Raw genomic sequence first — 15,787 nt, 5'->3', positions numbered from 1 at the left:
TGATGTCCATTAGGACTGGTGGAGGTAAAGGGATGGAGGCCTACAGTAGGTGGAGCTAGAGCCAGTGACAGGAGCCAATGACTGGCAGAGCAAATTAATTTTAGTTATTTCCCCATCCTCCTACCTGCTGAGTTTTGCAAAGGCAACAGAGAGACTGAGCAGAAATAAGTTGACAGACGACACCACCCTCTGGACTGGTTATAAGTAAGAAGGCAGACAGGTGGAGGCACTCTGAGGGCCGACAGAGCTTGGTGGGGCAGAGCCCCATCTGTCCTAATAGACCAGCTTTCGCTGCATGCACAGTTTTGAAATGATCCACCAGTTGCCATGAAAGGGATGGGAAATGTTGCATGTCCTCACCAAACACATGATTTCCTTTTGCTCCAGTGACACAAAAATGCACCCAGTAGTTTCTGTCGCCTTTGGGCCCGTGCTGTGTGTTAAATACACAAATATAACACAGTCCTGATGCAAGAACCAGGCATCAAACCTATGCAGAAAGGAGCTCTGAACACGGCACAAAATTCGCAACTCGCCTTGCACTCTCTGCTCTCAAACCTCTATCATTGTGCACCCAAAAATGTTGCTTCCTTCGCCATCCAGATTATCACAGGGACACCCTCCTTTTTCAAACTTACCACCGGAACTGAATTCTAATGCTGTTTTATTTGTCTCCTTCCACACTTTCCTTCGCCACACACTCACACAACTAGAAAGGCATCGGGTGTCTGTTCAAAACACTTTTGCATATAATTGATAATTTTTATTGTTTTATTTTATTAATTAATTGCATTTAGGGCCCACCATTTTCTCCAAGGAGCTCATGGTGGAGTGCTTGGTTCTCCCCATCCTCATTTAACCCTCACAACAACCCTGTGAGGTAGGTTAGGCAAAGAGGCAAATAAGAGGCTGGCTTGCATATAACACTCTAAGTAAAATGTTTTAGATTCCTTCCTCTTTAATAAACCTGCCTGTTGCATTGAGGATTCTTGTCTCTGGCTTCCTTTTTTTCTCTACATCAGCTGCTAGTACTCTGGGAGGCCCAGTGTCCCAACATATAAAAGATCCTCTACATCTTCAAGTTGCATTCCTGTGAGAATGCAAACCCTCACATAGGGAGGAACACCTTCACCACATGTGTTAAATAATGTTACTATTTCAGAACAATGCAATTGAACTGTAATGAGTTGTAAATTCATTATTTGTATCAAGAGAGCACTGAAATGAAAAGAAACTAAACCTAAAAATGACTTGTCGTTGGCCCCCTTATTTTATATATACACACACAGGGTAGGAGAGAGAGAGAGAGAGAGAGAGAGAGAGAGAGAGAGAGAGAGAGAGAGAAGGAAACCACTGGCATCCGTTTTCCGCCCACTGGCAGTTGCTTCAAGGCTGAGATGGCGGCAGGGCTGCCTCAGTCCCGCCGTGGGCTCTTCCAACACCTGCTCTTCTCCCTCTGGGTCCTGCAGGGTGGTAAGTACCTGGCGTAAGTAAATGGCAAGGGCACATTTGGACCCTCCGTTAATCTTCATGTGCCACTTCCAGGACTGTCTCCCCTTTGATTCAAAGCGTCCACACTCCCTGGTGATCTCTTACTAATTGACAGGACATCGTTTCTCTCCTCCTAGGCCTCCGAACCAGCGTCTCTGGAGTGAAAGTAACCCAGCACCCACCACTGGCCAACAAACCAGAGGGCGAGACTGTGAAGCTGAGCTGCAACGCTGATGTAGACAACTATCAGTACTACTGGTACCACCAACGCCCTGGACACACGAACCTAAAGCAACTTGGGGTTATCAAACCATTTCCGATTAGAGAGGGGGACACATTGGAGGAGAAACCAGGTGGCGAAATAAATAGTCGTCTGAGTGGCAAACGAGACGGCAGAACAGCAAATTTGATTCTTGAAGGCCTCCAGCTTAATGACACAGGGCTGTATCTCTGTGCTTCAAAGGACACAGTGACTGTGGCAGCCCCAGGAGCTGTCACAAAACTGACTACCAAACAACAGTACGTCTCTCAACGTGCTGCTGAGAAACACATCCTCTCTGTTTATGAGGGGATGCCATTAAGGCATGTTGTGTCCTGGGGGCCCACTGTCCAGCTCTGTCCAAATTGTCTCTGTCTGTTTCTCACACCTAGAGAGCCAACAGGAACAGTTCAAAGGCCTTAATGGAGAGACCCGCCACCCAAATTTCTTCATGTGCCTGAGAGTCATGAGGCACAATTGTGCTGCATCTGCCACCCCAATAACCCTACACTTCACACAGATCCTTACTGATATTTCATTTTCTTGCTACAAACAGACTTCTCTAGTCCCTGCTTGTCTCCAGTGGTGGTTGGTGCCTGCTGGGTCTGTCAAGGCATAAGGCAGAGAGGGCAACAGAGTCAGAAGCAATGACAGGTGGAAATTCATTTAGTTTTGTCCCCCGTCCTCTTCCCTGCTGCGTTCTACAAAGGAAACACTGAGGATGTGTACACATTACCAACTTAATATGCAGCCAGGTCGTTCTTTTTCTCAGCGCAGATCAAAGCTGGTTGCAGAGGAGGGGGGAATACACCAAACACAGTATTTCATAAGAAACAACAGGGCGGATACAGGAAAAATATGGATAGTGGCTATCCTTGTGTGTACACTGCTTATAAGACCGGCGTTGGGAGTGCACTGGATACAGAGGAAACAGGAGGGTGCACACAGGGTGAGACTAAGGAGGGGGAAGCTGATAGCCAGACACCCACCCACCCCTCGGATTGGTTGTAAGCAGGAAGGAATGCAGGCAAGTGAGGGCTGGCTAAGGGCAGACTGAAGTTGGTGAGTCACTGTGCCCCATTTACCCTAATGGACCACCTTCCACTGCTTCTCTCCCACTGTCTGAAGCCCACAGGAGTCATAATGCTCCTTCCCAGTTTCTGATTTGATCCTGGATCGTCCTGCTTTTCCTTAGGATGTCCCTATTTTTATCTGAAGGTATGGAGTTATGTGGCCCACCGAGCCAAAAAGATAAGTTAACTATACAACTTTTAGAAGACATCTGAAGGCAGCCCTGTACAGGGGAGTTTTTTAAATAAAAAAAGTTAAATGTTTATTATGTTATTATATATGTTTGAAGCTGTCCAGAGTGGCTGGGGCAACCCAGTCAGATGTGCAGGGTATAAATAATAAAATAATATGAGAAATGAGGTTGCAGGGAACCAGGCAGACGGCCTTCTCGGTAGTGGTGCCTGCCCTGTGGAATGCCCTCCCATCAGATGTCAAAGCGATAAATAACTACCTGACTTTTAGAAGATATCTGAAGGCAGACCTGTTTAGGGAAGTTTTTAATGTCTGATGTTTTATTATATTTTTAATATTTTGTTGGAAGCTGACAAGAGAGGCTGGGGAAACCCAGCAAGATGGGCGGGGTATAAATAAATTGTTGTTGTTGTTGTTGTTGTTGTTGTTGTTGTTGTTGTTGTTGTTAACCACATTTTCACTTGGCTCACATTCCCCCAGTCAAGGCTAAGTTGATTTTAAAATTCACAAAAAACATAACTGAATTCAGATCCAGTTTCATACTTCAGGTGTTTCCTAATGAAGAGTTTTCTGGAGCTCATTAACACTGAACTATATTTATAATCTGGACATTGGGCAGTTTCTTAAATATATCAGAATAGTTTCAAAATTGATGCAATGGTGTAAATTGCTGATTGAACAGATAACTTTTACTCATGATCTGTGCCAAGCTGCCTTTGAATGGAAAATAGAAACTAAACATAAAAAAAAATACACCATCAAAAAGCAGAAAAAAGGAAAAAGGATAAAGAACAAGTCAAACCTATACATCACTTACTTACATTCACTTATTTCCTTGATCTCCTCACACCTCCCATTTTTGTATTCTAATTCAATTTGTTATTTCAGCAAATCCTTCCAACCTTATTTTTATCTTAATAATTTGTCTTAATATACTATAATTTTTTACACACACAAATCAAATCTGCCATTGGTGTCCTCCTTTAGGAGAGAGAGGGAGGGAGGGAGGGAGGGAGGGAGAGAGAGAGAGAGAGAGAGAGAGAGAGAGAGAGAGAGAGAGAGAGAGAGAGAGAGAGAGCCAGGAGCATCCGTTTTCCTCCCACTGGCAGTTGCTTCAAGGACAACATGGTGGCAGGGCTGCCTCAGTCCCGCTGTAGGCTCTTCCAACACCTGCTCTTCTCCCTCTGGGCCCTGCAGGGTGGTAAGTACCTGGGGATATGAGGCCAAGGGCACATTTGAACACATTGACCTATTATTTAAAAACCACTTGCAGGACAGGGCTAGTTCACTGACCATCTCCCTTTTGTTCAGGGTGTCCACAGTCCCTGGTGATCAACTATTATTCATTGATGGAATATAATTTCTCTCTTCTTAGGCCTTGTTACCAGCAACCCTGGAGTGAAAGTGACCCAACACCCACCAGTGGTCAGCAAACGGCAGGGTGAGACCCTGGAGCTGAGCTGCGGCGTCAACCAAGTAAACTGGTTTTTCTATTGGTACCGCCAGCAACCTGGAGAGCCAAAGCTACAATACTTTGGGACGTTCAGCACCTATAGTAGCGATTTAGAGGACGACACAAAAAGTAGCCTCGATAGTCGGCTGAGTGGCAAACGGAAAGACAATGAAACAACTTTGTACTTAAAAGACCTCCAGCTTAACGACACAGGGCTGTATCTCTGTGCTTCAAAGGACACAGTGACTGTAGCAGCCTCAGGAGCTGTCACAAAACTGACTACCAAACAATATTACACTTCTTCGTGTGCTGCTAAGAAACATGTCCTCTCTATAAATTAGTGGCACATTTCCCACTACAAACAGGCATTGTGTATATTCAGGGCCCACAAGGAGCTCTGTTCAAATAGTAACTGTCTGTGGGTCTGTCAGTCTCTTTGCTTCTCTCTCACACACACAAGCACAGCTAACACAAGCAGTCCAAAACCCCTGATTCAGAGATCTACCCCGCACATGTGTGAATCACAAGGTGCAATCCTGATACTTCTGCCTCCCCAACAATTCAGCTCCTCACACAGATCCTTGTTGATGTTTCTGCTCATTTTCTTCTTGCTGCGAGAGAGGGGAACCGTGTATTGAGATTCCTGCTTTGCAGGGAGTTGAACTAGATGGCTCTCGGGTTCCCTTCCAACTCTACAATTCTATGATTCTATCTCCCTGCTCTCAAATGCAACACTGAGGGTGTGGGTGGGTGGATGTGTACAGCCAGTAATGCTACCTAAACTGGCTGTAAGTAAAGAAGCAGGCAAGTGAGGTCAGGCTGAGGGCAGACAGAATTTGGTAGGACACTATGCCCCATTCACTCCAATGGGCCACCATCCATGGCTTCTCTCTCTCTGAAGCCCAGAGGAACCATAATGCTCCTTTAACAGCTGGATGAGCAGCAAACAAGCTGCCTTTTTCTGGTATGGAAGTTTCAATGAAGGGCAAAGCTTCCTTCGCTTCTTGCCAGTCACATGCAGAAGTTGAAAGAGCTGGCCACACCTTGGGGGGCAGCCATAGATCATAGTTATTTAAACATATAAAAACTGTTTTACCATTAATGAATTGGTGTGAATCAGTGGTTTAATAGATGACATCTTGCTCATTAATTTTGCCGAGCTGCCTTTGAATGGAAGATAGAAGCTAAATAAACAGAAAAGGTCTCCCTTTAAATCCTCTTCACACGAGAGAGAGAGAGAGAGAGAGAGAGAGAGAGAGAGAGAGAGAGGAAACCAGCAGCATCCGTTTTCCTCCCACTGGCAGTTGCTTCAAGGACGACATGGTGGAAGGGCTGCCTCAGTGCCGCTGTGGGCTCTTCCAACACCTGCTCTTCTCCCTCTGGGTCCTGCAAGGTGGTAAGTACCTGGGGATGTGAGGGCAAGGGCACATTTGGACCCTCAGCTAATCTTCAGATGCTACTTCCAAGACAGGGCCAGTTAGTGCCCTTATTGTCTCCCCTTGCTTCAGGTTGCCTCCGTACCTGATGATCATCTCTCACTAACAGGACATCATTTCTCTCCTCCTAGGTCTAGTAACCAGCATCTCTGGAGTGGAAGTGACCCAGCACCCACCACTGGCCAACAAACGGCAAGGCGAGACCCTGGAGCTGAGCTGCGATGTCCATCAAAATACCTATCATTACTACTGGTACCGCCAACTCCCTGGAGAGATTAATCTAGAGCACCTTGGGACTGTTTACTCTACTGCAGACAAATTGGAGGAGATTCCAAAAAACGATCTGAACAGTCGTCTGAGTGGCAAACGGGTTGGCACAAAAGTATATTTGTACCTAAAAGGCCTCCAACTTACTGACTCAGGGCAATATCTCTGTGCTTCTAGGGACACAGTGATTGTAGCAGCACCAGGAGCTGTCATAAAACCAAACAATAATGCATCTCTCCATGTGCTGCTGAGAAACACGTCCTCTCTGTACATTAGGGACATTACTTTCCACTACATATTATTAGCAAGGCATCTTGTATACTCAGTGCCCACTGGCCAGCTCTGTACAAATAATCTCTCTCTCTCTCTCTCTCTCTCTCTCTCACACACACACACACACAGAGAGAGAGAGAGAGAGAGAGAGAGAGAGAGAGAGAGAGAGAGAACAGTGGTGGATCAAATATCTCATGTGGAGACCCATGTGTCTTCATATGGCTGACTGTTACAATGAAGAATCCTTTTGGTTCTGCCACCCTAACAAACCCTCTCCTGCCTCACACACATTGTTCTTTTATAATGCTGCTAATTTTCTCAGCCCTTATCTATCCAATTGATCCCTGCGCTCAGAAGGTAAAGGCCTCTTGCAGATCCCATGTTGGCGGGAGGTCCATTCCACACCACAGAGGGATCAGACTTTCCTTGTGATGGAAGCTCTCTCCTGTTTGATATCAGGCAGGTGCCACCTCTGTTGTCTTTTTGGCACCTTCTAATGAACTTCCTTTTTCAGCAAGCCTTTTAATTAGAGAGATTTCCCAGTTTCCATCTGTATTGGAATTGCATCCAGATGTTTTATCTCTGGTGTGTTTGCCACCACTTCACATTTCATAAGAATACTCTCAGCAGTTCACAAACGGAACTTTAACAGCAAAATGTTTAAGGGGGGGGGTCAAGGAAATTATTTATTATAAAATGTGAATACCATCCTTCATTTGTAGATCTCAGGGTGGCTCACAGAAATTACAGCTCAGTTAACTAGAGGATCCCATGAATTGGCAGGACTCTCTTTGCAGCTCTTCAGTCTCATTCATGCTGCCCAGCCCAAATATCTACGTTTGGAAATTTATTAAGGCTGACGAGGGCTAATGGGAATTGTAATTCAAAATATCTGGAAGGCACCCGATTAAGAAAGACTGCACTAAGTTTTGCCAGTTCTCTCTCTTGAGACACACTGCCTTTTAAAGAGGCGGCTGATAAATCCCTGTCTGTTGTGAATCTGTTTGAGGTACAGGAGTCCTGCCATGGAGAACTGCAAAAAGGAAGGGGTACCTCTGTGCTTACTTATAGGAGTGAGGTCCACTGAATCTAAGGGAACTACCTTCAGAGGGAACATGACCGGATTCTAGAGTTTCTGCAAAGTATTCTACCACTGTGCTATACAGGGGGTCACTGTGATGCAATCTCAGGGAGTGCCTTTACAAAAACCTTCTGCCCTAAGAAAAATGAAAACTTGGGTTCCTTGAAGGGTCTAGCAAAACAAAAACAAGAAAAAGGGGGGTCGACACAAGGAAGAAGATAATTAACCCTTTCCTCCCTGAAATAATCTGAGTTTGTGTTTTATTGCTTATTAAAAGAGGGTTATAGACACTTAACTCTTTCTTTGCCAGCTGTTTCACTACGCATATCCTTTGTTTGGTTCCAAAAGGGTGTAACCAGGGAGTCCAGATGTACTTAACTCCACACGGAATCAAGCTGCCGAGCAAGTCCTATTGAAATCGGAGCCAGTAGGACGCAAACAGAGGATGGGACTGAGGAAAGCGCCGTCCTCTTAATGCTTTTGAGTGTCAAGTCAGCTGCAGCGGCTAAAGACACAAGAGTAAGATCAGTAAAAGTAAAGTTGGCAACTCTACTTGGGGCTTCAAAAGTGCTTCCCGAATATATGCATTTCTGCACACATTTACTCAGAAGTAGGTTGTGTTCAGTAGGGCTCGCTCCCAGCTATAAAGAGGTCCTAAGACGCAACCTTAAGTGCAGATGTGGACACTCAGTAGAGCGATCTTTCGAATGGGAGGAAGAAAGGTTTGAGCAGGGAGCAGATTCTTGCTGGAGAAGTAAGTTGAGAAGAGACTCCCTCTCCCCTGCCTGCAAGAGAGCGGTGTTCTGCAGCCACGAGCGAAGGAGCAGTTGCTGCACGGCGCCTTCAGGGCTGCGGAAAGAAGGGCGGCTGGCTACTCGGCTGGACGGAGCGGGACTTGACTGACCTCCTAGCAGAAATGGAGATCGGTATCAGTCTGGGATCAGGAACGCCGAGGCGAGGGGCGACTGTTCAATCCGGAGCGTTCCCGACTGACAGACGAGTGGAGAAACGAGAAGGAGGTGGCGGGGGCGCAAGTGGGGATCATCGGCTGGTCTGGTCCAGCAGGACACTAGAGTGAGCCGCCTCAAGTGCCTCTGGTGATCGAGGGACCCGGCGCGAGGGAGCAGGCTGCTGCTGGGATTGGTAGGCGCTGCCGGGAGAGCTGGGAGAGAGTTTTTGTGCGATCGCGTCCCGCTGTGTCAACAGCGCCACGATGATACACGCCGCGCCCAATACTCGACGGGAGCCTGGAGGAGGCGATGGAGGGGTCAGGGAATGGGCAGCAAACCCAAGCGGCTGCCCCCAGAGGAAAAGCCTGCTGTGGGGCCATCGTGACAGATCGAGGTGCTCCTGAGAGGTCTAGAGGGTCTCCCTCTCGAGCGAGATGCGTTCCCAGCCCTCCACTGCACTGGACGGCCCCGAGGGGCTTGGGCAGCCCTTGTCCGGCTGCTCCCTGGCCGCCTTTGGCTTGAAGCGCCGCCCCAAAGGACGCTTCGCCGTCGGAGAGCAAGGAGGGCCGGAGGGCGAGGAAGGAGCCGTCCCGGAGGGCCGGGAGCAGCCGGGAAGATTTTGCAAAGGGGGCCCGTGAGGCGGCAGTGCTGTGTGAGCAAGCTTACTTCGCGGATACTGGGACGCAGCTCATAGTCGAAGGTCAGTCGGAAAGCGCTCGCGTCCACCTTCGGGGTGGGGGGAAAGCGGGGAGGGGGCTCTCACCTCCACGGCCACCCCACCGGCCACCTCGTTTTCATTATTTCCCATTAGAGCAAGGCTGATTCGGTCTCTTCGACGGGTGGGGCGGCGGCAGAGGATCCAGATGGGCAGCAATTGGGGTGGGAAGTTTATTTAGATGGGGGGGGGGAGTCATCACAGTCCCTTCGAGCCAGATCGGCTTTTCTCCCACCCAAGGCACAAAATCTAACCCTCCCCCCGCCCTAGTCACTCTGCTCTTGCCTCCTTTCTCAATCCTGCTAACAAACAAACCACAGATCACCAGCGAGGGAGCCCAGATCCAGCCACTGTCTCAAGTCCCAGCTCTCCTTAAAAAAAAAAAAAAAAAAGGCACGTGGGGTGGGGGTTAAAATATCGAAAAGAGTTTCCAATTCGCTCCAAATGGCTGGAGTGGAGGAATGGATGTTTGCATTTTCTGCCTTGCAACGGTTCTAAATAAATATTTGGGGCTCGGGGCTGGGGGTGGAGATCCTAACCATTCCCAAACAGCGTCATTTTATGCCACAGCCCATCAGGGAGTGTTTAGCCAGGTCAGAGTCCAAATGCTCTGGGCACAAAAAGTGCATCCAGTAGAGAGAGAAATTGCCCGGATACAAGAAAGTTCCCTGAGCACTACAACCACTTCCCGTCCACTAACAAAACCAAAATTTACTACCTTCGTCATGGGAGCCAATGAAAGCCTGCGCTCTAGAACAAAGAAGCTCTTTCTCGGCATCCACGAGAACTAGAATCTTCAGAAAGAGATCCATTAGCTGGAACGGGGAAGAGAAGCCAGGTGGGAGGTATACCTGCTGGTTTCTGTTAGCATGGTGAGGTTTCCTGAGAGCGGGGACATTGAGAGTCAGCTGAGCAAATGGTTTCAAACCAGGAATGCTTTATTATTTTAGACTTAATTTGGCCTTATGGGCTCCCCACAGCCATGTGCTGCTGTTGTGATGCACACAATGTACACTTCCCTTCAGTGGTCCATGATTTACAACATTCCTGATAGGTTAGAGTGAAACCCAAAGAAAAAGAAAATACTCTGGTTAAGATAGAACTACTCAGACCATGTGCAGTTTCACATTTTAAACTTGCCTGTATAGCACCACCAACATTACAGGAATAAAGTAGGTTTTGTTGCTGCTGCACAGCTGGCAATAAGTACCATTTTCTCGTAGAAAGTGATTATGCAGTAACAATAATTGTGTATCTATATCAGGGGTAGGCAACCTAAGGCCCGTGGGCCGGATCCGGCACATTCACCTTCTCAATCTGGCCCGCAGACAGTCCAGGAATCAGCCTGTTTTTACAGGAGTAGAATGTGTCCTTTTATTTAAAATGCATCTCTTAGTTATTTGTGGGGCATAGGAATTCGTTCATTTCCCCCCCCCCCAAAAAAAATATAGTCCGGCCCCCCACAAGGTCTGAGGGACGGTGGACCAGCCCATGGCTGAAAAAGGTTGCTGACCCCTGATCTATATGCACATCCTTGGGAAGCAACCCTGTGACTTAGGTTATGTACATACCATACACTAAAAGGTAAAAGTAAAAGGACTCCTGACCATTAGGTCCAGTCGTGGCCAACTCTAGGGTTGCGGCGCTCATCTTGCTTTATTGGCTGAGGGAGCCGGCGTACAGCTTCCGGGTCATGTGGCTAGCATGACTAAGCCGCTTCTGGCGAACCAGACCATAGACCATAGGAAGGTGGACCATATACTTAAAGTACCCAAAAAAAACCACCCCAAACAATCCTGGGAACTGTAATTTAAGGGTACTGGGAATTATACTTCCTTGAGGGGTAAACTACAGTTTCCAGGATCTTTGGGGGGGGGGGGCTTCCAATGCATGGTGCATACCCAGGCTAAAAAGTCTGATTGTCTTTAAATTAGAGTAAGACAGTGTATATGTGTGTTCAAAGGCAGGAAAAGCAGAAAGAAATAGATAATATCACAACTGAAGCAGAGAGGTGCCACCTTCAGAAAATCACATATCTGGGCTAACTAACCTTAGCTTCAAAAATCCTGTTTCTCGTGTACTTCATAGACCTCCATGCATAGCATTGAAGCCTAATGCACTTGAATTAAGATTGTCATTGCATCTTTTAAATCTCCTTTTTAAACCACCTTTTTTGGTTTTGTTTCCCAAGTTGATTAAAATTGTATAATTAATCAGCATCAAGTCATGTGGAGTAAGTATTTATCTGTGGGTTTATTATAGAGACTTTTAAGGCACCAAGGGTGGCCTCACTGTGATCAGGCACACTCATTCCCCAGCCACCCACACTCATCACGGGGCTGATCAGCTTGGGCCTTCTGTTTATTACATGCCCTCATGCAACAAAGAAAACTTCTCCCTTTGCAGATGAAAATTGTCAACGCTCACAGCCGACTGTCCATCTTCTGGGTCCCGTGTGCCACAAGGACCACGTCACACTCGTGTGTGTGGCCCAGGGCTTTCCCTATGAGTGGCCCATTGATGTGAGTTGGAAGCGTGATGCGCAAGAGGTGACTCGTCTCTCTTTCGCCACCGACCCCGTCCGCACCCTGAATAATGGCACATGCAACTTTGGGGTTTCCAGTCGCCTGAGCATGACAGCTGCAGAGTGGCAGGAGAGGCATGTGTACTCATGCCACGTGAGACAAGGGAACATAGCTGAAGCTGAAGAGTCGATGGAGAGGGAGCCGAGCCAGCAGCCAGGTAGGCAAGGATTAGGGTGGAGGCAATTACATGTACCAGGCTGGAGATCCTACATAATGGGGGACGTAGCCAGAAGGTGCCCTCTTCCTCTTGGTGGTCAAAGGTTGGGAATACAGGGCTGATTAAAGGGAAAGCAGCAAAGGTTTCTTCAGGAGCAGATGGTCAAAACAGGGGTGTTTTTCTTTGCTGTTTTAGTTTTCTGATTTATTTTTTATTAATTTTATGATTAATTTGGATTTGTGTATGGTCACCCTGATAAACAAGCAAACAAAGATGGGGAGATAAAGTTTTATCACAACTGGAGGCTGATTTCCCTAAGGGTTCAGCATTTATGCCTCTCCCAAATATAATTTGAAGTGCTCCTAAATGGTTGTTAACTTTAATGTATGCTAGGTGTTGAAAAAAAAAAAATACCTTCCCACAAAAGGCATAGTGCCCAAGGTTAGTTCTGGAAGCTGAGGCAGAAAATCCTACAAACAACTCTCCCTGAAGTACAAACATAACAATAATAAATTAAAAAATGAACAGTTTGCTGCCCTTTCATGACATCCACAATTAGCAGTCTGAGGCAGCTGTTCTACTCTGTCTAATGGCAGGGCCAGGCAGCCCTAATATAGCCTATTTATTTATCTAAAATATATACCATGTAATTCAATAGAGCCTTCAGGACAGTTTACAAATACAAATGAAGTATCCACAAGGTTCTAGACTTCATTTTTGAAACTGCAGCCAGAGTGGTGCAGGCTCTAGTTATCTCCCACTTGGACTACTGCAATGTGCTCTATGTGGGGCTACCTTTGAAGGTGAACCGGAAACTACCACTAATCCAGAATGCGGCAGCCAGACTGGTGACTGGGAGTGGCCACCAAGACCATATAACATGGTCTTGAAAGACCTACATTGGCTCCCAGTAGGTTTCCAAGCACAATTCAAAGTGTTGGTGCTCACCTTTAAAGCCCTAAACAGCCTCAGCCCAGTATACCTGAAGGAGCATCTCCACCCCCATTGTTTAGTCCAGACACTGAGGTCCAGCGCCGAGGGCCTTCTGGCGGTTCCCTCCCTGCAAGAAGTGAAGTTACAGGGAACCAGGCAGATGGCCTTCTTGGTTGTGGCGTCCGTCCTGTGGAACACCCTCCCATCAGATGTCAAGGAAATATACAACTATCAGACTTTTAGAAGACATCTGAAGGCAGTCCTGTTTAGGGAAGCTTTTAATGTTTGATGTTTTATCGTGTTTTCAATATTCTGTTGGGAGCTGCCCAGAGTGGCTGGGGAAGCCCAGCCAGATGGGCGGAGTATAAATAATAAATTGTTGTTGTTGTTGTTGTTGTTGTTGTGGAGTGTGTGCTCTAAAAATGCCAGTCTGAAATGTCCGTCTTGGTGAAGGTGAGTGGGCCTCTGACTCTCTCTATTTTCTCTCACATCAGCCTCAACTGTCTTGGAGTTTCAGAGCAGCCTTCATACAGGGCAGCTCATTTTCCTGCTCCTGGTGGTTAAGAGCTTTGCCTATGGTACTGCTCTGGGAGTCTACACAGCCTGTAAGAAGAAAACAGGTATGAAACCCATTTTACTTACTGAAATCTGAAGGGTACAACTTCCTTGGCCACAGGGAACCATTGTTCATGTATCCAGAGGCCCTGGTGACATCCAAAGTATAGAATAAAAGCCCCTGCCCACTTATTTGGAACAATTTGGCAGGATATATGTAAACAGTAGGAGTGTGTATCGGTCACAAGATTCAGCTTGTATCTGTAGGTTTGGGAAGCTGCCTGTTCTGTTTTGGAGCCACTCTGTGTCATTCCAATTTATTAATTATTTGGGGCCCAAATAGATATGTTAAATTTGTTTCCCACTCCCCATCCAATACAATGGGGAAGTTAAAAACAGCTATAGCTTGTTTTCCTTTTTGTAGAAATGGATAAAGTTTTCAGGCATAGGGACCCCTCCAGAATCGATTAAGCCTACCAAATTGTAGGCAGGAAAAATCCAGGTGTTTTCATGCAGGGCATCTGTACATTTTGATTTTTAAAGGGGGGGACAAAGGAAAAGTATATTAAATTTTCAGATTCTACCAGAATTAGATGGAATTTGCAAGCGTGGCAAAAGTTTCTAAGGGGGTAAATAGCCTGCCAAATTTCAGAACTATAGCTGCAGTGGGGAAAAGAACATGAATTTACAGGAAATATTGGAGCAAGAAAATGTCACCCCAATAAGGATCCCATTAATTACCCCAGGGTCATTGATGTGAGGTGCACTCCCCTCCCCAATTTTTTAGGGTGTAATGGAGATTTCTCTATTAACTTCGCATTGAAGAATGAGTAGATCCATGGGAACAAAACAAATACTGTTTTTAATCCCTCCCCAAAACCTATCCATCAAAACAAAAGATCCCTCTGCCAGCTCTGCATTCCCTCCCCTCTTGAACCCGGAGCATTTCCCAAGCCACAGAATGCTTCAGGATCTGTTTTTGCTCGAGATGCCTTGTTAATGGTGCCATCTAACTCGGAAATTTGAGAACCTTCCGCCCATCGCTCTGCTTTGCTTCATATATCACTGTACACACAGAGTTGATGGTGCATCCTGCCCTGATGATCTTCGCCTTGCTGGGTTACTACCTCTGAATCCCTTTCTTTTATAGGTCTCTGATGGAGCTGTGGAGAGGCTCTGTGTCTTCCTGCTGATATTGAAGCATTAGCTCTTCCTCCAGTCAAGAAACTTATCCTCTTGCAGCTGGAGGCCATTCTCAGTGTGGATCCTCAATGTTTCTTCTCTGACGTTTTCCCATCTTCCTTCTCATCTGCTCTTCAATCTTGAGGACCTACACTGGTCACTTTAATTCTTCCTTTCCTTGAGCAAATTTCCTGTGTAACAATAAACAGAACTAGATTTTATTATCTCCGCATGACTGTGTTGGGAATTATTGCTGCATCTTTGTTTGGGGGGAAGACACATAAGCAGCTCCTGTTAAAGGCACACAACCTCTCTCAAATGTTCATCCATCCATTAAATCCCACCCATATCTAATTAATTATGGGATTGTATGCACTTCAAATGTTGGATGTGGGCTGTAGTAGTTCAGTGGTAGAGCACCTGCTTTGTATTTAGATGGATGTCCAATATCCAGGTGGGGCTGAGTATGCCCCCTGCCAGAAACCCATGGAGAACTGCTGTCTAGACTGTTCACCATGAGGCAGCCTCCCTATGCTCCTGTATTCATTAATCAGTTTAATAATAATAATAATAACAGCAATAATAATTATTATTTATTTATACCCCACCCATCTGGCTGGATTTCCCCAGCCACTCTGGGCTGTTCCAACTGAATATTAAAGGTAAAGGTAAAGGGACCCCTGACCATTAGGTCCAGTCGTGGCCGACTCTGAGGTTGCAGTGCTCATCTCGCTTTATTGGCCAAGGGAGCTGGCGTACAGCTTCCTGGTCATGTGGCCAGCATGACTAAGCCGCTTCTGGCGAACCAGAGCAGCGCACGGAAAAGCCGTTTACCTTCCCGCCAGAGCGGTACCTATTTATCTACTTGCACTTCGTGCTTTCAAACTGCTAGGTGGGCAGGAGCAGGGACCGAGCAACAGGAGCTTACCCCATCGCGGGGATTCGAACCGCCAACCTTCTGATCGCCAAGTCCTAGACATTGTGGTTTAACCCACAGTGCCACCCGCATCCCAACTGAATATTAGAAACACAATAAAACATCAAACATTAAAAACTTCCCTGAACAGGGCTGCCTTCAGATGTCTTCTAAAAGCCAGATAGTTGTTTATTTCCTTGATGGGAGGGTGTTCCCCAGGGCAGGCGCCACTACCACAGAGGCCCTCTGCCTGGTTCCCTGTAACCTCACT

The 15,787-nt window shown here is 46.7% G+C and overlaps 1 protein-coding gene across 5 annotated transcripts; it reads left to right on the top strand.

The window, feature by feature from the left end:
• Positions 1-1,358: 1,358 nt before the first annotated feature.
• On the top strand, positions 1,359-14,832 carry LOC309350633 (immunoglobulin lambda-1 light chain-like). 5 transcript variants are annotated; one of them, XM_081877664.1, is made up of 7 exons: positions 1,359-1,473; positions 4,389-4,454; positions 6,034-6,353; positions 9,113-9,173; positions 11,595-11,930; positions 13,358-13,483; positions 14,569-14,832. In XM_081877664.1, exons 1-7 carry the CDS (start codon positions 1,398-1,400, stop codon positions 14,574-14,576), a joined length of 993 nt encoding a protein of 330 aa, XP_081733790.1. In that variant the 5' UTR covers positions 1,359-1,397; the 3' UTR covers positions 14,577-14,832. The 5 variants fall into 5 exon arrangements, with proteins under 5 accessions (XP_081733790.1, XP_081733791.1, XP_081733789.1 ...); XM_081877663.1 differs by lacking the exon at positions 1,359-1,473 and adding an exon at positions 4,016-4,214; XM_081877665.1 differs by lacking the exons at positions 4,389-4,454; positions 6,034-6,353 and adding an exon at positions 1,629-1,960 and having other exon boundaries at positions 1,362-1,473.
• Positions 14,833-15,787: the final 955 nt, after the last annotated feature.

Source organism: Podarcis erhardii, assembly GCF_964252035.2.
Source record: "Podarcis erhardii genome assembly, chromosome: 1".
Classification (NCBI taxonomy): Eukaryota; Metazoa; Chordata; class Lepidosauria; order Squamata; family Lacertidae; genus Podarcis; species Podarcis erhardii.
Note: the sequence above shows the minus strand (reverse complement) of the source record. Positions and strands in the feature narration are given on the sequence as shown.